Source organism: Sus scrofa, chromosome 14 (assembly GCF_054392235.1).
Source record: "Sus scrofa isolate SSC_HxYL_T2T_F1_AM1 chromosome 14, Sscrofa_HxYL_maternal_Yorkshire_Landrace_v2.0, whole genome shotgun sequence".
NCBI lineage: Eukaryota > Metazoa > Chordata > Mammalia > Artiodactyla > Suidae > Sus > Sus scrofa.
Genome location: NC_139396.1, coordinates 43,120,014 through 43,142,889, shown reverse-complemented (window position 1 = coordinate 43,142,889; position 22,876 = coordinate 43,120,014). Strand labels below are relative to the sequence as shown.

Genomic DNA, 22,876 nt, shown 5'->3' with positions numbered 1-22,876 from the left:
TTAAGAAGAAGGATGTAAAACAGATGTGAATCAGTATAGCATTACATCAATTTTCTCCTTCTTGGCAAAGCTGCAAATGCACATACACAGAATGTTAGATTCCTCTTAGTAACAAGTCCAGCCAGGCGTCAAAGTCACTGCCACAAACCCACTTAACAGTTTCCACTGACTCTCTTGAAACAGAGGACAAGGCTTCCGCTACAAAGGAAGCAGCTATTGACCCAAGTTTCCAACACAGCTGACCATCACATCTATCACAAGAATGTTTCACTAATGCTGGATCAAGAACCACGTGAGCACCGTTAGGATGGGAATTTCTCCAGTCAAGACACGTGAGCTCTTATCCTCCAAGAGTCTGGCTTCTCTATTCACTTCCTTTTTGTTTCTTTGTTTGTGAGCTGGCTGCACCCTGGAAGGTCAGTCCAGGTAGGGAAGGACCATGAGAGGGAGAAGGGCAGAGGAGACGGGACAAGATGGGGCTGAGACCAGTACGTGAGCACAGGTACAGAACGAGGCATCAAGGTCAAACAAAGCTGGATGAACAAGACAGAGAAACCAGATCATGCCCCTGATTTGGGGCTAAACCCTCAAATATCTCTAAAATATGGAGGGAAAGGAAGGATACTAATAGTTACTATACACTCGCCGTGGGCTGAGCTGTGAGTAGCACTCCAAATTCAAACTATCACATTTATATAAAATCAGTTTAAAACTGTACCAAGGCATGTAACATAGCTCTAAAAAGAAAAAAGGCAAAAGGAGGAGGTTCTAGTCACTAAAAAATCATCTCAAAAATACTTTATTAGGAGTTCCCGTCATGGCTCAGTGGTTAATGAATCCCACTAGGAACCATGAGGTTTCGGGTTCGATCCCTGGCCTTGCTCAGTGGGTTAAGGATCCGGCATTGCCGTGAGCTGTAGGTGTAGGTTGCAGACATGGCTCGGATCCCCGAGTTGCTGTGGCTGTGGTGTAGGCTGGCGGCTACAGCTCCGATTCGACCCCTAGCCTGGGAACCTCCATATGCCGAGGGAGCGGCCCAAGAAATGACAAAAAGACAAAACAAAAAAACCTTATTAGATAAACACACACAGCAAAAATAATGGAAAAATAAAGAGAAAAAAGAAATTGCTAAAGTCCCCGTGTGTATATGTGAACAGGATCTTTTGGGAAACATGCAGAAGACACTGAAGACCTCAAGTGACCCAGGAAACGGAAGTGGACAGGGTGGAGGAGACTGTCCCCAGACATACTTCAGTATATTTTGAATCTTGAAATGTGTGGACACATCCTTCGAAAAACAGTAAGATGCATCATAACAACTCAGTTTTTTTAAATACTTACTGTGTGCTAAGAACCAGGACGACCTACTTCACTGCCTTGAGGAAATAGCAAGTATTATGAAGAAAGCCTTTTTCACAGTTAATCTACAGACTCACACACATCTGCATGTTTCCTCCTCTTTTGTTTGATAAGAGGGAGGAGGTGCCCTCCTTCCAAACCCCTGTGGGCAGGTCCCTCACTCCCCTCAGAGGTGCTGACCCACTTCCTCCTGCACCAGGAGTCTCTGCTTTGGTGACACCCCGTTTGTAATAGCCTCAAATGTAAGCATCACACCTAACATGAGACAAAGTGAGACAAAACTCCTTGGTTGCTACGGAGACTTTCCTAATATTTTCTCCCAGAACATATTTTCTTTTTCTTTTTTCTTTTTAGAGCCGCACCCATGGCATGTGGAAGTTCCTGGGCTAGGGATCGAATCCCAGCTGTAGCCTCCGGCCTAAACCACAGCCACAGCAATACAGGATCCAAGCCCATCTGTGACCTACACCACAGCTCAGTGCAGAGCCAGATCCTTAACCCACTAGTCCAGGCCAGGGATCTAACCTGCACCCTCATGGATACTAGTCAGATTTGTTTCTGCTGCGCCACAATGGGAACTCCCACATTTTCTATTTCATTATTTTCCTTCACTCCCACGCTTACTCTGCTCTGAATCCCAACCCCAACTGTCAAATCCAGCAGTTACTTTCCTGGAAAAACCCTACTCAGGGTCTCTGCAGGACAGACCCAGACAGCAGTTCCCAGCACTGAAGCATCTCTGGCTTCCATCTCAATGTGAACCCCTGACCTTCTTCCTACCCCACCCCTCCCAGTCTCTGTGTGGTGACTGCCTCTCAGCCTCAGGAGTCTCCCAGGGATCAGTTCTGTCTTCAGGCTCTCAGTGTCTTCATCATCTCCACGACTCTCCCTGGCATCTGCAGCTTGAAATCCAGCTCTAGCCTGAGCTTCTGATTTTGTAAACCCCATGGGTTGATTCACAGCTCAATTGCACACCACACTGGCTTTTTAATCTAAGTGTTCACAACAGCGCTCCAGATTATTATTATTACTGTTATTATTGTTGTTATGATTGCCCCTGACCCCTTTCCCGGCTGCCCTGACTCCACGTGGCACACGATCTGCCCAGGTCTGGGAATCACTGACCACAATCGTTCTCTCTCCTTCACTGCCCAAGTGCAATTAGTCAGTGAAGCCTGCTACTTCCACGGTCAAAATACACCACGGACACATTCCCTTCCCTTCTCTGGGGCCAACCCCAATCCAGGTCACAGGCTGTGGTGGCTCCACCGTCCTGCCTTCAAAAGCTCCATCACCGACACGCCCCCGCTCGGACCCTTTGCGCATGCTCACTCCTCTTCCCGCGCCCCGCCTGACCACCTCCATTCCCTCGTCAGGCTCAGGCCCTGAGGTCCTACTTTCAAGACAGCTGACACCATCTGCTAGGCTATCGTGGCAACTCCATCTGAATCATAGCAGGGATCTCATGCAGAATTTATACACCTACTGTTTACTTAAATAATCATATTGGATTTTAACTTCCAAAGGAGGAAAGTTTAGTCATTAATATACATGCTGTGCCTAGAAGTACTGGTATATTGCAGATGACAAAAATGGTTGAATAAACGAATGAAGGACAGACTAACCAACTAAATAAATAAATGAAGAAATGCCTTATTTAGCCTTCCTTCATTGCTATCACAAGGATTTTCTACATTATGTCAACTGAGAGCTCATGGCAGCAGCAGGCATGCTAAGTCTCTTAATACCTAGTTTACTGATAACATGAAGCTGTTTTTCCGTGATTTTATATTTTTCTTCCTTACTGTCATTTATAAGGAAATATCTTAACACGTTTAATGCAACCCCACATGATGATACACATTAAATAATAAACTTCAGAGGTGAAAATAACAATTATTTTAGGTTTCTCCAAGTAAATGATTTTAAATCAGTTCTGAATTTTACCAACTGCATAAAATGCAGTTTGGATTTAGGATTACACTTCCCATAAGATCTAGAAGAGATATACTCTGAGACCCTACACTGACAAGTTAAAACTAGTAGAGACGTGAGGTGTAAAACTCAAGTCGTATTTAATTCTTGGACATTTTATTAAGAACATGATGTCCCTGTATTTAGAGAACCTTTGTCTGCATCCAAACAGTGCATTCCTGGGAGCTGGGACAGTAGCCAATTATTGATAAAGGGGCAAATTTGTAATTGGTTCATCCCTCTTCCCCAAGTACTTTCCTGAAGTAATTGTTCAATATGTATAAATAACAAGATAAAGTTGTACAAATACATAAAGTGGATTTGCATTCTAATAGTACAATCATTACCTCTGAGGGTGTTTTTTTTTCCACACAGAATTGCCTCTACACTCAACAGTGTAAAATGCAGCAATGGCATCATAGAAAAGAGACAAATCACTGACCCAACTCCATTCTTGTCACTTTTTTCTTTTTTTTGTCTTTTGTCTTTTTAGAGTCTCACCCCTGGCATATGGAGGTTCCCAGGCTAGGGGTCTAACTGGAGCTACAGCTGCTGGCCTATGCCACAGCCACAGCAACACCAGATCCAAGCCTTGTCTGTGACCTATACCACAGCTCACCGCAACGCCAGATCCTTAACCCATTGGGCAAGGCCAGAGATGGAACCCGCAACTTCATGGTTCCTAGTCGGATTCGTTTCCACTGCTCCACAATGGGAACCCCTCATTCTTGTCACTTTTGCTTCCATCACCTCTACTTGGCTCTGATGCACAGTATAGAACTGTGTGAAACTAAAATATATTCCATTTTTCACAAATACATTTAAAAAGTACACATATATTTGTCTTTTTAGGGCCACACCCATGGCATATGGAGGTTCCCAGGCTAAAGGTCGAATCAGAGCTGTAACCACTAGCTGATGCCACAGCCACACGATGCTGTATCTGAGCCACGTCTAAGACCTACACCACAGCTCACGGCAACGCCAGATCCTTAACCCACTGAGTGAGGCCAGGGATCGACCCTGCATCCCTGTGGATACTAGTCAGACTTGTTTCTGCTCAGCCATGATGAGAACTGCCTAAAATTACACTTATACTTAAATGTATACTGTCTCTATGTAAAATCACGTGGTTATCTCCATTAAATTAGTATGTTTGAAAGCCAAGACTACGGTGCAACTAGCCCCATGCCTTACACATAGTAGGTGCTTATAATAAATATGCCCTGAGTTGGAACTACAGCTCCCCAAGTACTTGAATATAATAAAGGAAGAGGAAGAAAGACTGTGCACCACGGAGATCATCTGTCAAGCTGTGACAGTTCCTCTTTGGAAAAGGACAGAAAACCTAAAAAATGGCCTCTTCTCTCCACAATATGCTAATCACTCTTCAGACAATTTGTGCAAAACGAAAAATTCAGGCTAAGTGGATGAAGTAGCTGCGTTTCTACCAACAAAATGATACTTCTTATAAATCTAATGCCACAAATACATTAATATTCCTTTTAATATTATCACTATGTTCATGATTTTCTCAATAATGTATTCATCTTTCTCTTCATATTTGTCAGAATAGAGAAAAGGTAATAAGCAATCTCAGGATCCCCTAAGCACTGGAATCCAAAACATGGACAGCATTACACAGAAACATGAGTTTCCCGGTGGATCCAGATAAAGAAGACTCTCCCAAGGTAGCGTCTCCTCCCATAATATGGGCTACTAAATCGATTCTTATAAAATTAACTACTTTCACATTCCTCTGATGACACTGTTCTCCAAATGCTAGAAAAGAAAAAGTCAAGGATATAATCTGATGAACACATGCTATAGTGTGACTCCAACATAAGCAGCCCTCCACCCATCCATCCCATAGCTGCACAATGTAACCAACTTCCGAACTGGTCAAACATCGCCGCTGAATCTGTGAGTGCTGAATGCTTCATTTTTGTTTGTTCATGTCCCCCCTTTAAAAAATTCTTAGTATGAGAGCCAAAAAGAGAGATGTTACCATTAGATTCGGCTCCAAGAGAGAGATTTCTGGTGTCACAACAGCAGAAATAGGATGGCCGTGGAAAAGAACTCATCCCCAAAGTGCACGGATGCCTCAATGTGAAGACTCTTCTGGACCCTCATTCCACCAATGATTCATGGTCACACCCTTTCCGCCTCTTAGCAGCCCTCTGTCTTTTCTATATGATCAACTATAGACTAGAGAAATGTTTAAATGTACTGGTAAAAAGTTTGATTAAAAATGTTCTTTCTAATAATTTTGTCTTATAACAAGAACACTTTAAGTTTTGTCTTTAAGTTTCAAGCTTTTATTTCAATGCATAGATACCCCTGCTAGAATATCCAGGAGCCACTCAAATACAGACTGGGGGTTGTCTACCAAAAAGGAGATGTTTTAGCTTCCCAAAGAGAAGCCCAGGACAAAATATTCCTTATGACTGATGACTTCATTATCCTTTATACTTATTAGCTTTTTGAATCACTGCTGAGACTGGGAGAGAAATGGACAAACTCCAGTCTACTTCATGATGCTTTAGCTTGCTTGAAACCAAGGATCTGAAAAAATCCCTTCCAATGAGAATTCAACATGAGTTCACCCAGTGAACAAAACTGAAGGTGGTGGTCAGAACAGCCGTCGGGTAAAAATCTTCAAATAATAAATGCTGGAGAGGATTTGAGAAAAGGGAACCCTACTACACGGTTGGTGGGAATGTAAATTGGTACAGCCACAGTGGAAAACAGTATGGAAATTCCTCAAAAAACTAAAAATAGAACTACCATATGATCCAGCAATCCCACTCCTGGGCATCTATCCAGACATACTATAATTCAAAAAGATACATACACCCCTAGTTCATTGCAGCACTATTCACAACAGCCAAGACAGGGAAACAACCTAAATGTCCATCTACAGAGGAGTGACTTAAGAAGATGTGATACATTACACGATGAAATAACACTCAGCCATAAAAAAGAATGAAATAATGCCATTTGCAGCAACATGGATGGACCTAGAGCTTCTCATACTAAGTGAGCTAAGTCAGAAAGAGAAAGGCCATATGATATCACTTCTATGTGGAATCTAGAATACAGCACAAATGAACCTATCTGCAGAACAGAAATAGACTCACAGACACAGAGAAAAGACTTGTGGTTGCCATGGGGGAGGGAGTGGGATGGACAGGAAGTTTGGGTTTAGCAGATGCAAACCAGTAAATATAGAATGGATAAGCAACAAGGTCCTACTGTACAGCACAGGGAACTATATTTCATATCCTGTAAAAAACCATAATGGAAAAGAATATGAAAAGAATATTGAATCACTCTGCTGTACAGCAGAAATTAACCCAATGTGGTAAGTCAATTATACTTCAATAATTTTCTTTAAATGACGGTGGTAAAATGCGAAGCTCAGTAAGAACAGGTAGTTTTATGATAATAGAACACACAGCACAATTCCCAGTGACCTCCTACCCCGGGGAAGGGAAGCACAGCCATCTGCATCGTGGCCTCTGCCCACAGGTGGAGATCAGTGAATACAAGTGAACATTCAAATTCATGATGGGAATAGAGAAAACTGAGGAAGTATTATGTTCCATATTTTGATAACAGACAAGACCAATATTTTAAAATGTTTATTAAGGAATTTTAAAGAAATCTAAAGGAAACAAGTAAAAAAAAAGGTAAGAATCTAGGAAAATAGAAACCATTCACTGATTATAGCAGCACATGACTCTAATTGCCCTCATTATTTATCTACATTAGTCAGCTACAAGAAAGGCTTTCTACAGAATTTAAAAATTAATAAGCTCCAGCCTTTAATGTCCATTACTCAGAAATACTACTGTCTGTCTGCCAACACTTGGCTAGCAAGAGGTTCAGCTGTAATTTATGCAAAATGTTGGATTCTTTAATAAAAATTCAGTACTAGAGAGTTTGCATTTAATATTTAACCATGATTAAAATTAAATGAATTCATAGCTAAATGGATCACTGGAAATCACAGCATTAAAAATAATAACACTGAATTCTCTAAAATACTAAGAAATAAAATTGGTTATCTAAAGAGGGAACTATTTAGAATAAGAAATATTCATTTGATGAAGAAATTACCAAAATGAGAAACGTGTAAAACAGTAATCAGGTTCATCAGAGCACCTGTCCATCAAACACCAACTGCTTTAAAAATAATGGGTCTAAATTATAGTGAGAATGAGTAAATTATGCACATTTTGTTACTGTTTAAATATCTAGTGTATATGTTTCCAGTGTTGGGACCTTCTTATTAAACCTCCTTATTTTGTGATCAAATTATCCTCCTGTCTGAAAAAAATGCTGCAGCTCCAAAAAACGTTATTGGTTTGGTTGAATCTCTTTTAACTCACCATGTTTTTATCAGGTTTCACTATGTTACAATCTGGAAGGAATGACTGGTTAATACATCATTATTACATAATCCATCCATGATTAAAGACACATATTTATTCTTGAAACTGAAAAGAGATTAAAAAAAAATCTTTGCTTTTAGAGCAGTTTAAAGTACACAGAAAAACTGAGCAGAAGGTACAGAGATTCACCAGGACCCTCTGCGCCCCCCCCCCCCCGCCATCATCAACAGCCCAGCAAATGGTCCATGTGTTACAATATCACCCAACGTCTGTGGTTTACTTGGCTTCCCCCTTGGTGCTGTACATCTCGCGGGTTTGGACAGATGTGTCATGATGTGTATCCACCATCATGGGGTTGTACCGAGCATTTTCAAGACCCTAAAAGTCCCACCTTCTCCCTCAACTCCTGCAACCACTGTTTTCCTAGTTTTGCTCTTTCCGGAACCTCGTATAGTTGAGATCATGCAGAATGTCATCTTTTAGATGGGCGTCTTTTGCTTAATAATATCCGTTTAAGATTCCTCCATTAGCTTTTCATGGCTTGATGGTACATCTCTTTTTATTGCTGAATACTATTCCCCAGCCTGGATGTTCCTTAGGGTATTTACTCATCACCTCCTGAAGGACATCTGGGTTGTTTCTATCTTTCAGCAATTCTGAAAAAGCTGCTACAATCATCTGTCGGCAGGTGTCGCGTGAACATACATTTTCATCTTAATGGGGTAAATACCAAGGAGTGTGACTGTGAAACATTTGGTTAGAATATGTTTTTTTATGTGAGAAAAGTGCCAAATCATGTTCCAATGTGGCCAATGTGATGGGAGTTCCCGCTGTCCCACCTCCCCCAGGCTCAGGGCTGCTGGTGTCTGAATGCGGCCGTCCTAAGGTGCTGTGGAGTCATGCTGAGGTTTCCACCTGGGTTTTCCTGATCACCCATGATGTGGAGCATCTTTTCTTCTGCTTACTTGCCATCTGTACATCTTCTATGGTGGGGTATCTGTGAAGGTCTACGACACATTTTTAAATCAGATTGTTTGAGTTTTAAAGAGCTCCTTGTATGTTTGGATAACAGTCCTTAACCAGATGTGTCTCTAGCAAATATGTTCTCCCCGTCTGGACCTTGTCATCTCATTCTCTTGACATCGTCCTTCACAGAGCACAGGTTTTTAACTATAAAGAAGTTCATCTTTCCCATTGCTTTTTCCCTAGATTGTGCCTTTGGGGTTTTATATAAAAAGGCAGTGCCATACCCAAGGTCATCTAGGTTCTTCCTGTGTTGTCTTCTAGGAATGTAATAGCTTTGTGTTTTCCATTAGGTCTGTTGTCTGTTTTGAGTTGATTTTTGTTAAGGATGTAAGGTTAGCATCTAGATTCACTTATTTGCAAATGACTTTCCAGTTGTTCCAGCTCCATTGGCTAAAAAGACCATCTTTGCTCCAGTGTGTTGCCCTATCTCCTCCATCAATGGCCAGTGGACTGCATTTCTGTGGGTCTACTTCTGAGCTCTCTGTTCTGTTCCATTGCTCTGTCTGTTCTTTCACTCACACCACCCTGTCTTGAGCACTGTGGCTTTATTCTAAATCCTGAAGTCACCTAGTGCCAGTCATCCTACTTTGTCCTTGTCCTTCAATGTTGTGTTGGCTATTCTGGGTCTTCTGTTCTCCACACAAACTTTAGAATCAGTTGGTTAACATCTGCAAGATAACTTGCCGGGACTTTAAGCGAAATTGCATTGAACCTGTAGATCAAGTTGGGAAGAACAGGGACCTTGAATTCATTGAATCTTTTTACACATGGACACGGAATAACTTTATATTGTTCTTGAGTTCTTTCATCACAGGTTAGTAGTTTTCCTCATATACATATTATACATATTTAGTTATATTATTCATTTTTGGGTGTGCTAATGTTTCTGGTACTGTGTTTTGTTTATATTGAGATACAACTTACATAGAACACTGTATAAGTCTGATTGTACAACGTGTTGATTTGATACATTTACGTATTGAAGCAGATGACCACTGAAGCTCTAACATCTCGATCAGGTCACATAATTATCATCAGGTTTTTGTGGTTAAAAACTTGTAAGACCTAGTCTCTCAGCAGTTGTGAAGCACATAACACAGTACTGTTGGCTATCATCACTATGCTGTATACTCGGTTTCCAGGGTTCTTTCATCTTCTGGCTGCAAATTTGTACCTGTTAACCAACATCTCCCCAGTTTCTCCAACCATCAGCCCCTGGGAACCACCATTCTACTCTGTTTCTAGGCTTTCATCTTTGTTAGATTCCACATATGAGTGGTATCATGCCCTATTTGTCTTTCTTTGTCTGGTGAATCTCAATAATCATAACGCCCACAAGGTCCATCCATGCTGTTGCAAATGGCAGGATCTTCTTCTTTCTTATGGTTGAATATTTCCTTGTACATATAAATGCCACAACTTCTTCATCCATTCATCCATGATGGACACTTAGGGTGTTTCCATATCGTGGTTATTGAGAATAACACTATAACAAACACAAAAATGAGGGTATCTCTGCAAACTCTTGTTTCCATTTCCTTCAAATATATTCCCCAGAAGTGGAATTGCTGAACCACCTGGTGGATCTATTTTTATTTTCTGGGGGACTTCCATACTGTTTTCCACAGTGGCTGCACCAACTTTCATTCTCACTAACAGTGTAGGAGGGTTCCTCTTCCTCAACATCCTCTCCAAGAGTACTGGCCGTCTTTTTGCTGACAGCCATTCTGGCAGGTGTGAGGTTGTATCTCATTACAGTTTTGATTTACAGTTTCTTGACGATTAGTAACTTTTTGCATCTTATGTGTCTATTGGTCATTTGTATGACTTCCTTAAAAAAGGTCTATTCAAGTCCTCTGCCCATTTTAAAATCAGATTGTTAATTTTCTGGTCATTGAGTTGTGTAAGTTCTTTATATATTCTGGATATTAACCCCTTATCTGATATACAGTTTGCAAGTATCTTCTCTCATTCCATAGGCTGCCTTTTCATTGTTCTGATGTTTTCGTTTGCTGTAAAAAAGCTTCTAAGGTTGATTATTCCCATTTTTGCTTTCACTGATTTTGCTTTTTCTGTCACAACCAAAATACCTTTGCCAAGACCAATTCAAGGAGCTTCTTCCCTATGTTTTCTTCTTGGAGTTCCGCAAGATTAGCTCTGCCTTTCATTCCTCAATACATTTTGTGTTAATTCTTGTGAGCAGTTTAAGATATGGGTCTAATATCATTTTCGGTATGTAGTTATCCAGTTGCCCTAGCAACCTTTACTAAAGAAACTGTCTTTCCTCCGTTGGGTGTTCCTGGCTCCCCTGTCAAACATTAGTTGTCCGTATATGCAGAGGTTCATTTCTGCAGTCTCTGCTCTGCTCCATTGGTCCACATGTCCATATTTATGCCATTATCATGCTGTTTTTATTACTATAGCTTTGCGGTACAGTTTGAAATCAGCAAGTATGATGTCTCTGGCTTTGTTCTTTCTCAAAATTACTTTGGCTATTTGGTGTCTTTCATGGCTTCGCACAAATTATAGAATAGTTTTTTTTTTCTATCTCTGTGAAAAGTCTCATTAGAATTTGATAGGGATTGCACTGAATCTATAGATGGCTTTGGGTAATAAGACATTAACAAAATTAATTCTTCTAGAAATAGAAAAATCATCTGCAACTGCATCTCCTACACTCCTGATGGGGGTCAACCAAGGTTCTCACACACAGTGTCAACAGCAATTCAACTTTTAGCTCCTAAACACACAAACAAGGACTATGATGCAGATGGATTAAAAGTGGTTCTAATGTGCTACAGACAATGACAGAAGAGAGTCTGATTCTTCCTGGGCTGGGAGATATCCAGGAAAAGGCTGAACTGAGATTTCTCAATAATTAATCTTTATCGAGTGCTAACCTTGTGAAAAGTGCTTACAAATTATGTCTTCAATTCTCAAAAAATATGGACCATATAATTATCATTTCTGTCTTACAAATAGGGAAACTGAGTCTTAGGGAGTTTAATGGGTTCAGAGTAGTTTTCTCCAAAGAGATGAAGCTGGACTTCAAAGCCAGCCAGACTAGTTTCAGATTACATACCATTAACCATCAGGCTGAACGCCTCTTCAGAAATGGAGAACATGCCGGAACAAAAAGGGGCAAAAGGGCAAAACATTTTGCTAGGGAAAAACTCAGACATAATGAAAGTTTACAATTACAAAATATACAATATGTTTTTTGGGGAAAAAAGCAGATGCCTACTGCAGTTCAGGTGCTGTTCTCATTGCTTCTGTATATTAACTCATCAATCCTTAAAACATCATCAGGAAGTACAGCCTTTATCATTCCTTCTTTACAGAGGAAGAGGCATCATGGAGGTTTGCAGTAACCTGCCCGAGGTCACACAGCCAAGCAGAGGGGCTGGACCTTGAACGCAGGCAGTTCGGATCCACGTCTGTTCTGAAATGTCCCCACATAGGGATACCCCTGCCTGCAGGGCTGTCTTGTAGCCCTGAAGGCTGAGACTCTGCCCTATCGGGTCAGAGCAGCTCCCCAAGGCGATCGGACTTCTAACAGGAGTGGGAATGATGTCACAATGTGGTAAGTGCTGTGCACGTATAAAGTGTTGTCAGTGCGGCCTTTGTCTCATGTTTGAGAAATGTACTTTGGTTTGCGTGATGGGCAGGGTCTAAAGTAAAGCCTGACCAAACCACACTGACAGATCTAAATGGATAGTCTAATGGGTTCAACGTTCTTCTGAGCAATTCTCAAGTGGCTCTTGGGGCTGATATCAGAATAAAAGGAGAAGTTAAGAACTGCATGCTCAGCGAGAAAGCATGTGCATTAAAATATGCTCAGAAACCATTCATGAAGCAGCAGGTACCCAAGGATTTTCATAAAGGAAAATAGGGGTTTTTTTTAAGACAAAATGAGTTACCTCCAAAATGCTTAGAAGAATGCCTCATTTATATAAATGCTTTACAAACATTAAATAGTATGTTTCAAAGGGCACTACAATGTAATAATTAAGAGAATAAATTCTGGAATCTCACTGATCAGGTTCAGCATCCAAGTCTATCACCTGAGCAAATTCTGGGTCTCAGCTTTTTTCATTAATAAAATGAGGTAGTAACTGTAACCCACTTCACCCCACATCACCACTGTGAGATTGAACTAGGTAGGCACACATGTGTATGTACACAAATATATACCCACATATACATAACAAATACACACAAATATATATATTATATGTAATCTGTATATCTGTAGGAAAGTCCCAGACACACATGCAATACCATGAAGTTTTGCCATTATCTGTGTTTCAAAAAGAGGAGTCAAACGATGTTACACTAACTTGCTGTATTTGAAATACTATGACCCGTTTCAAAATGCAGTTAATATTAAAAAGTGATATGAACTATGGACTTGGGGTAACAGCAATGTGTCAATGCAGGTTACAGTTACAAGAAATGTACCACCCTTGGGGATGTTGATAAAGGGGGATGTTGTGCATGTGTGGGGCAAAGGCCTGTGGGAAATTCTCTGTACTTTCTGTCCAGTTTTGCTGTAAACATAAAAGTGCTCTAGAAAATTAAGTCTAATAAAAAAGTGTTGCAAACCTCTCTATTTTAACCAAAAGAAATCCATAAAGAGCTAGATTCTCATGGTTATATATACGTCTGTTATTAAACATGATTAAAATTTATTTATAATTACAAAAAGGAATATGTATCGAAAAGACCTGATTTCAAATCTTAAATCTGTTCTATCCATCTACCTACTTCTTTCTCTATATAACTAATCTCAGGCAGATACCCACAATCTCTGAGCTTCAGTTTTTATTTCTATATAAAGGGCACAATAACCTTTACTTTAAAGCACTAGGGTTGTTTTAAAAACTAAATCAAGTAAGGCACTTAGTAAAGAGCTTTGCACATGTCAAGTGTGAAACAAATGCTGGATTTCACTCTCCCTAAGGACAGTATCAGTGTATCTATGTGCCAAGAAGGGGAAATCTTACATAAATATAAGAAGCGTTACTTTAAAATAGTTAAATAAGTTCAATTCAACTTAACAAAAACATGTGTGGGACCCCACTATACCTCAGATCTTGTGCTTCAACCTTCCCATCATAAGTATTCCAATGTTTAGTAATAGAAATGTAAATACCATAGTCATTTCAAACTTACACAGAAATTTAGATCTTCTCTTGAATATAATCATTACAACTGTGAATTCTAAAAGCATAAAATTAAAATAGAGGAGCTTTAGGGCTCATCTCTTTTGATATATATATTTTGGATAAGCTGTATTTTATTTATTTAATTTTGTTTTTTAGGGCTGCACCCATGGCATATGGAAGATCCCAGGCTAGGGGTCAAATCAGAGCTGCAGCTGCTCGCCTACACCACAGCCACAGCAATGGCAGGTCCAGACCGCATCTGCGAACTACACTGAAGCTCACAGCAACACAAGATCCTTAACCCAATGAGTGAGGCCAGGGATAGAACCTGTGTCCTCATGGATATCAGCAGGGTTCCCATTTCCGCTGTGCCACAATGGGAACTCCCTAAAAGTGTACAATTAAGATAGAGGAGTTTTAGGACGCATCCTCTCTTGATAATATATTTAGGATAAGCAGCATTTTAAATTAACCTCATCATTCTTTGACTTAATGCCTCCTTAGTAGGCCCCTGCTTCCTTATCGATTTTTTTTTCAACCTTTGGTGTAAATGAGGCAGAAATTAACAGGGTTGGTTTTGTCCTAAGAAAATGCATGAGGTTGAAGAACCTCACTCCGTCTTATTTTGCCAAATCTCTCTCTCTTTTTTTTTTTAAATACCAGCAGCATTGACTGGTGCTGAAACACTGATCTAGGAAATAGTGCTGATGACCTGCAGCTGCAGAGGCAGCAAAGGCGAGACACACACACACACACCCTGGACCCCCACTCACAACACACATACACTGCGATTTAAACATTCACTTGTGTACTGATGCTCAAAGCAAATAAAGCACGTGGAATACAAATCCTATTTCTCTGGAAACTAGCTATTTATTGAATGAATATAGTGCGTACTAAGTGCAATGTCAACCCAGTCTCTATCAGAAACAGAAGGCGACCAAACACTATCCATAAAAACACTTGCACACGCAGCCCCTGCCCAGCTCACGGGGCGCCCAGGGCCAAGCTGGCTCTGGTTGTGGGCGGAATGCTTCCCCTGCTTATATTTGAAACCATTAGGCTGTCAGCCTCTGTGAGTCTTTATCAGGTTAAGAAGTTTCTTTTTGTCTGTAAAGTCGCTGTTTAACAGCAAGTTGGAGAAGCAGTGAGGTGCACATGTGTAAAAAAATCAGGGACTCAGTCAACAGATGCAGGAATCTGTGAGGCCAGCTGGCTCAGGGCTCTCCTGGCCCAGGGGTCAGTCCTCAGGAGGGGCCGGCTCTGCCCAGCCTGGCGTTAACTGGGAGGTCCTCACCTGCTTGCTTCTTTGGGCCCAGGGTGCCAGGGTGAAATGGCAGACCCTTTCGCAGGGAGTTCACGTGCATGGGTGGGAACTTCCTGGGGGTTGGGAAGGTGATAACACAGTTTTGCTTTTAGAGGAAGTGAACTCAGCTACTCGTGGATTCACTTCCACACTGTCCTCCTGAGCACCCTGCCTCCCAACACATACGTTCACATAGTCATATTTTAAATGTCTGTTGATTAACTCCTACGAATTCCAAGAAATTCAGAAGCTTTTTGGAGACAGAAAAATTAACTTCTGGCCCAAAGTGGAGCCGTCGCTTAGAGAACCAGCACAGAGGTCTTGGCTCTGGGGGTAAAGGCCAGGCAGCCAAGCCTCACCCTCTGCCGCTCCCTGCCCTTAGCCCCGCAGGATGCTGATCTTAGCAAATGCTCTTTTCCAGCCTCTCTCACACCTTCCGTCCCCACATTGGGCTTCTCCCCTTCCTCTCTCACTTCTGCAGGGATGTCACTGGACCGACTTCGTCCCAGGTGATCTGATCCCAACCCCTCGGTCTCGGCTGCACTGGCCTGACCTGGACCTGGGATCGGCCTCTGCAGCTACACAGAGGGAAGACGCCCTCCAAGCTAGTGAGCATGAGCAAGTAGCCTGGACTTCTGCGCCTTCCTGTAAATAAGGAACAGCAAAGACTTAAATATTGGCTGTTTTCCAGAATGCTACTTAGGTTATGATTATCTAATGTCTGCTGGGGTGCTTGAATAACAGAATTCAGATATAAGTACACTAAAGCCAAAAACCAATCGTCTCTGAACGTCCCCGAAATAGCAAAATCCCCTCGTTCATTTGATGTGAAAACAAAACAGGACCTCAGGGCACTGTCCCAGAGACAGTGGTCTCTTTGGAACAGGCCCACCTGCCCACCAGTTGCCGTCATTCCCTCGTTGGTTTGGCACCTTCTGGTCCTTAAGACTCAGCACCAAACTTCACACTATTTCTAAACTCCTGATAGTTCTCAACATGCAGCCCACTTTCCAGAAGCAGTGGTGATCATTCTGTGAGACATTCTAGCCCCTGCTCTCCTCTGGGGAGTGTGATGGCATTCGGAGACTAGACCACACAACTTCAGTACCAGCGCTTCCTTGAAGACCTTATCGCTATTTGTGTGTGACTTTTTTTAATAAACACCCATCACTCACCTTTTTCCCCCTTTAACTTTGTTCCAAATTTTCCCCCGAGGGACACAGGATGTTTGAGCTGGCATACACAGAAATATTTAGAGGGTACCCAAATGGTACGTTCCTTACACTTGAAAAAGTGTCACTATGCAGTATGGCACTTTAATCCAACCTTCAAAATCCTCTTTATCTAACAATATATGCCTAACTCTATAATCTACAGTAATCCCACCTGATAACAATGTTTAACTCAAGAGAATCATAATTATATTAACCAAGACTCTGCAACTGTTTCAATAAAACTCTGGATAAAAGCTAAGCAGACGCTGCCAAACGGTTATATTCTACAGTAAGTCCTAGCAAAGGGTGCCCTTCCATCAGTGGATTTGCGCTCCCAAGACTTACCTGTGGGCAAGTCTCCGCTGGCCAATGCAGACCGCGGTCCCAGAACCTTGCACAATGCACACTTCGTGGCGGCCACATTTCATATTCAAGCACGGGTCTTTAGCTGGATCTAAAGCTATAAAAACGAAAGAAATCACACAGAAAATGTTAAAATAAGTTTCTGTAGAATGAAGGCTCTAATCTCATTCCATGCAATTTGATCAGGGAATTTACAGAGTGTTTTACAGAGCTGTAACTATTGTTCACATTCTTCCTCTATTAAAATACACTTTTGCTTCTACCTTTGTAACTCAGAGGTAGTTGAGATTTGTAGTGTAGCCTCATCCATCTGTTCAGAAGCTGAAATGCGCAAACCCCTGTCATTAAACAATGTGTGGTCAAAACAGAAACTTATGTCCCAAACTTACTGTAGTTGCTACTGCTTTTTAAGCACTGGAGGTGGAAAAATGAAGTTGGGGTATATTGTTACTATATTTGTGTCAGTGAAGAATTATAATTCATACTTCTGCTTTTCCTGACTGGATGCAAGTGTGTAAAAAAAAGATGAAACCCCCAAAGAAGTAAGTGGGCATTAATGGCTCTGGGGATCACCAAGAAAATTGCCACTTGTACACAGGGGCTGTCTGAGAGCATCATGGTAAGAAAATGAAATGCACTTTCATTTTTAAACTGTTTCCTTCTCACACTTGAACCACCATAGCTCCAGAAAACAAAACAAAACAAAAAAAAAAAACTAAAACTATCTTGGTGGCTGGTAGCTGCCAACACAAAAACTCTGCAATTTGTTGACTTCAAAAAAACCAGCAATTTGGGAGTTCCCATCGTGGCGCAGTGGTTAATGAATCAGACTAGGAACCATGAGGTTGCGGGTTCAATCCCTGGCCTTGCTCAGTGGGTTAAGGGTCCGGCATTGCCGTGAGCTGTGGCGTAGGTTGCAGGCCCAGCTTGGATCCTGCATTGCTGTGGCTCTGGCGTAGGCTGGCGGCTACAGCTCCAATTCGACCCCTAGCCTGGGAACCTCCATATACTGTGGGAGTGGCCCTAGAAAAGGGAAAAAAAAAAAAACAAAAAAAAAACCCAACAGTTTTATTGGGATGTAACTCACATATTATACAATGCATTCTTTTAAAGTTTAAAATGCGGTAACCAAGATGGTGGAGAAGGAAGACCCTGTGCTCATCTTCTCCCACCAAAGTGACAGCTGCTTACAGATCAACTTCCAGGAGAAGCAGCTGTGGACCAGGGAAAGACAAACCACAACTAAAGACAAGAGAAGGACCCTTGACGAAGTACAGAGGAGGGTGGCAAGGTCAGCACCCACCCTGTGGGTGACACCACATGGACAGTAATCACAAATTTGGAGGCTCCCCCCAGGGAGCAAGGGCAGGGAGCAAGGGCACCAAGCCCCTCAGCAGGCTTTCTGGTCTGGAGGCCTCATTCAACTCAAATAACAAACGATTTAATTAAAAAATTGGGCCAGGGTCCTGAACAGACACTTTCCAAAGAAGATGTACAGATGCCAATGGCCCCTTGAAAAGATGCTCAACGTCAATAATAATGGAGAAATGCAAATCCAAGCCACAGAGTATTATGCACAGAGATATCACCTCACACCTATCAGAATGGCTATTATCAAAAAGTCAGTAAAAAAGAAGTATTGCCGGAAATGTGGAGAAAAGGGAACACTTGTGCACTATTGGTGGGAATGCAAATTGGTGTAGCCACCATGGGGAACAGTATAGTGGTTCCTCAAAATATTAAAAATAGAACTACCATCTGATTCAGTAATCCCAATCATTGATTTTTATCCAAATAAAACAAAAACACTAGTTTGAACTGACATCTTCACGTCAGTGCAACACTATTTACAATAGCCAAGATATGGAAGCATCCTAAGTGCCCATCAACAGATGAATGGATAAAGAAGATGTAGTACATATATACAATGGAATATTACACAGTCATAAAAAGAATGGAATTCTGCCTTTTGCAACAACATGGATGGACTTAAATGGTGTTAGGTTTACTGAAATAAGTCAGAGAAAGACATATCCTGCATGGTTACACATCTGTGTAGAATCTGCAATTCAAAACAAACTGAACAAAAATAAAACAGAACTAACTGATGGTTTGCCTAGAGAGGAGGAGAATGGGAAGATGAGAAGGCACGAAAAAAACTATAGTTATAAAGTAACAAGTCATAGGGATGCAATGCACATCATAGGGAGTACAGTCAACAACACTGCAATAACTTCATACGGTGACAGGTGGTAGCTAGACTTTCTGTCCTGACCATTTTATAATGTACAGAAAAACTTAATCGCTATTTTGAATATCTGAAACTAACAATGTTCTCAGTTATATTTTAATAAAAATTAATTGCATGGTTTTCAGTATATTCATATTTGTACAAGTATTACCACAATCAATTTTCTTTCTTTTCTTTTTTTTTTTTTAGGGCTGCACCCATGGCAAACGGAGGTTCCCAGGCTATAGGGGTCCAATCAGAGCTGTAGCCCCTGACCTATGCCACAGCCACAGCAACGCCAGATCTGAGCCACATGTGCAATCTACACCAGAGCCCACGTAAACACTGGATCCTTAATCCACTACGAGGTCAGGAATCGAACCTGGGTCCTCATGGATACTAGTCAGGATCGTTACCACTGAGCCACGATGCGAACGCCTCAATTTTAGAACAGCCTTATCACCTCAAGATATAGCCACACCCTTCAGTTATCAGCCTCATTCTCCCAACCTAAGACAACCAATAGCAGGCACTCATTAATCTATTTTCTGTCTCCATAGATTTGCCTATTCTGGACATTTCATACCAGTGGAACCATACACCATGTGGTATTTTCTGAACAGCTTCCTTCATTTAGAACAAATGTTTTCAAGGTCTGGCAGTGTGACAGCTGCATCCTTGCTTCATTCTTTCATGCTACTGCTGAATGAATGTATGAATTCCATTGTATGGCTGGGCATGTGTATTTATCCATCCACTAGTTGATAGGCATTGTATTGTTTCCATCTTTTGTCTAGTTCAAATAATGCTGCTACGAGCAATCTCTATCAGTGGTGACATTTTGTTGTTATTTATTCTGAGGGGAAGGCCAGCGAGGGCATTGGTACAGATAAGGAAAAGGCTGAGTGTCCAGTTTGGGAACAGGACAAAATTGAGAGAAAGACCCATGAAAGACAGCAAACTGAAAATAAAACTCCAGTGCATGTAGAGAAATGAGGCAGGGTGACCAGAAGAATGTGCATCTGGAATATTTCAAAAGTATCTGGGAGGTCCTGGGCTTTGCATCAGACATGAAATGTGGATTTGACCCATCTTCTGCAGACAAACCAGAGCTACTATATAGCGCACAAATCAAACTTAGCTTTATGAATATGTTAAATCATAGGCATATTTAGTCAATAACCTAAATAACTGAATTCATCTTGGCAGTCAATGAATTCAATAAAGATATAGACAGATGTGTGTGTGTGTACACACGCACACATTTACTTCCTTTAAAATTACAAAGTGTATTTCTGTAAAACTCTTATTTGAGATTTCAAACAAACATGAGGTTTTGAATACAGAATAATAACACATACTGTTGCCTGAAATACAGATCAATGGAACACGATAGACAGCCCAGAAATAAGCCCAGCCGCCTATGGTCAATTAAACTAAGACAAAGGAGGTAAGAATATACAGTGGAGAAAAGACAATCTCTTCCTTAAGTGGTGCTGGGGAAAATGGTCAGCTACATGGAAAATAACGAAATTAAAACACTAACACCAAATATAAAAATAAACTCAAAATGGATTAAAGACCTAAATGTAAGACCAGATACTAAAAATCACTTAGAGGAAAACACAGGCCCAACACTCTCTGGCATGAACTCAGCAATATCTTTCAGATCCACCTCCTAGAGTGATGAAAATAAAAATAAAAATAAAAATAAACAAATAGGACCTAATTAAACTTAAAAGCTATTGTACAGCCAAAGAAATCATAAACAAAATGAAAAGACAACCCACAGAATGGGAAAAAAATATTTGCAAATAAACCAAAAGACAGGGGATTAATCTCCAAAACACACAAACACCTCCTGCAACTCAGTATCAAAAACAAAAACAAACTACCTAATCAAAAACTCCCACATGGGAGTTCCCAGACTAGTATCCATAAGGATTTGGGTTTAATCCCTGGCCCTGCTTGGTGAGTTAAGGATCCAGTGCTACCATGAGCTGTGGTGTGGGTTGCAGACTCAGCTCAGATCCTGCATTGCTGTGGCTGTGACATAGGCCGGCAGATATACCCCTGGTCTTGAAACTTCCATATGCTGCTAATACAAAAAAGGCAGAAAGGGGGCAAATGATCTAGAGACATTTCTCCAAAGAACACATATGCATGGGCCAAAAAAACACATGAAATGATGCTCAACACTGCTAATAATTAGAGAAATGCAAAGCAAAACTGCAATGAGGTATCACCTCACAACAATCAGAAAGGCCATCATTAATAAGTCTACAAATAACAAATGCTGGAGAAAGTGTGGAGAAAATGGAACGCTCCTACACTGTTCGTGGGAATGTAAAGTAGTACAACCACTACATAGAACAGTATGGAGGTTCCTCAGAAAACTAAAGATAAAATTACCATATGATTCAGCAATTCCACCCCTGGGCATCTATCTGGAGAAAATCATAGTTCAAAAAGACAGAGGCACCCTAATGTTCATAGCAGAACTACTTACAACAGCCAGGACGTGGAAGCAACCTAAATGTCCATCAACAGAGGAATGGATAAAGAAAATGTGATACATATATACAATGGAGTATTATTCAGCCATCCAAAAAGAACAAAATAATGCCTTTTGTAGCAACACAGTTGCAACTAGAGATTATCATGATTATCATGTCTTTTCATGGTAATGACATGATGTTATATAACTTATATGTGGAATCTAAAAAATTGATACAAATGAACTTATTTATGAAACACCACTCACAGACTCTGAAAACAAACTTATGTTACTAAGGGGGACAGGTAGTGGGAGGGATGGACTGGGGGCTTGGGAGTGGAATATGCACACTGTGGTATATGGAATGACTGGCCAATGGGATCTGCTGTACAAAACAGGGAGCTCTACTTAATATTCTGGGATAAGCTATATGGGAAAAGAATCTGAAAAAAGGGAGGTGTGTACATATATAACTAAATCACTCTGTTCTAATGCAGAAATTAATGACATTGTGTATGAACTATAGTTCAATAAGACTTTTTTAAAAACAAAATAAATTTTAAAAAGAATACTCAACATATATAGTCAATAAAATATTACAAGATATTTTTTATAATTATAAAATGGTCAAGACATTAAATGTGTGTATTTGCAACACAAATATTCCATTTTCTCCACTTGAAGGAAAATATTTTGTGACAAGCAATGATTCAACTATATATTCTATTAATTTCTAAGTAGTATCAAAAATTAAGATTAAACTATATTATTCTCTATAAAATGTTGAACATTCTTTGTTCAGTGTGAAAATACAAATTTCTTTAACATTCTCATTATACTGTCACAGTTTAAACTGTCATTAATTAAGGGAGTTCCCATCATGGCTCAGCAGTAACAAACCTGACTAGGATCCATGAGGATATGGGTTCGATCCCTGGCCTTAATCAGTGAGTTAAGGATCTGGCATTGCTGTGAGCTGTGGTGTAGGTCCCAGATGCAGCTTGGATCCTGAGTTGCTGTGGCTGTGGTGTAGGCTCGCAGTTGTAGCTCTGATTTGATCCCTAGCCTTGGAACCTCCATATGCCATGGATACAGCCCTAAAAAAACCCTCCAAAATAAAAAAATTTTTAAAAAGCTAAATAAATACATAGTCACTAATTTTAAAACTGTCTTATTCAACAACTTTAGAACCATATGATTTCTTGTTGGCCAACATAAAAGAAAGACATACAGTGACTAAGCATTACAAATGTTTTGAGGAGCCCCCGTTGTGGCTCAGTGGGTTAAGAACCTGACTAGTATCCATGAGGATGCAGGTTTGATCCCAGGCCTCAGTCAGCGG

General features: G+C 40.7%; 1 protein-coding gene across 7 annotated transcripts in view; it reads right to left on the bottom strand.

Annotated features, from left to right (window-relative positions):
- The window catches only part of SPOCK3 (SPARC (osteonectin), cwcv and kazal like domains proteoglycan 3), a 370,327-nt gene that overhangs the window by 175,745 nt on the left and 171,706 nt on the right, over positions 1-22,876 (bottom strand). For all 7 annotated transcript variants that reach the window (XR_014826516.1, XM_084994723.1, XM_021074207.2 and 4 more), the window contains one exon: positions 16,790-16,904. Coding sequence is in view for 6 of the 7 variants with exons in the window: in XM_021074207.2 (XP_020929866.2) it covers positions 16,790-16,904 (115 nt within the window). In the remaining variant the exon portion in view is untranslated. The remainder of the gene's footprint in view (positions 1-16,789; positions 16,905-22,876) is intronic.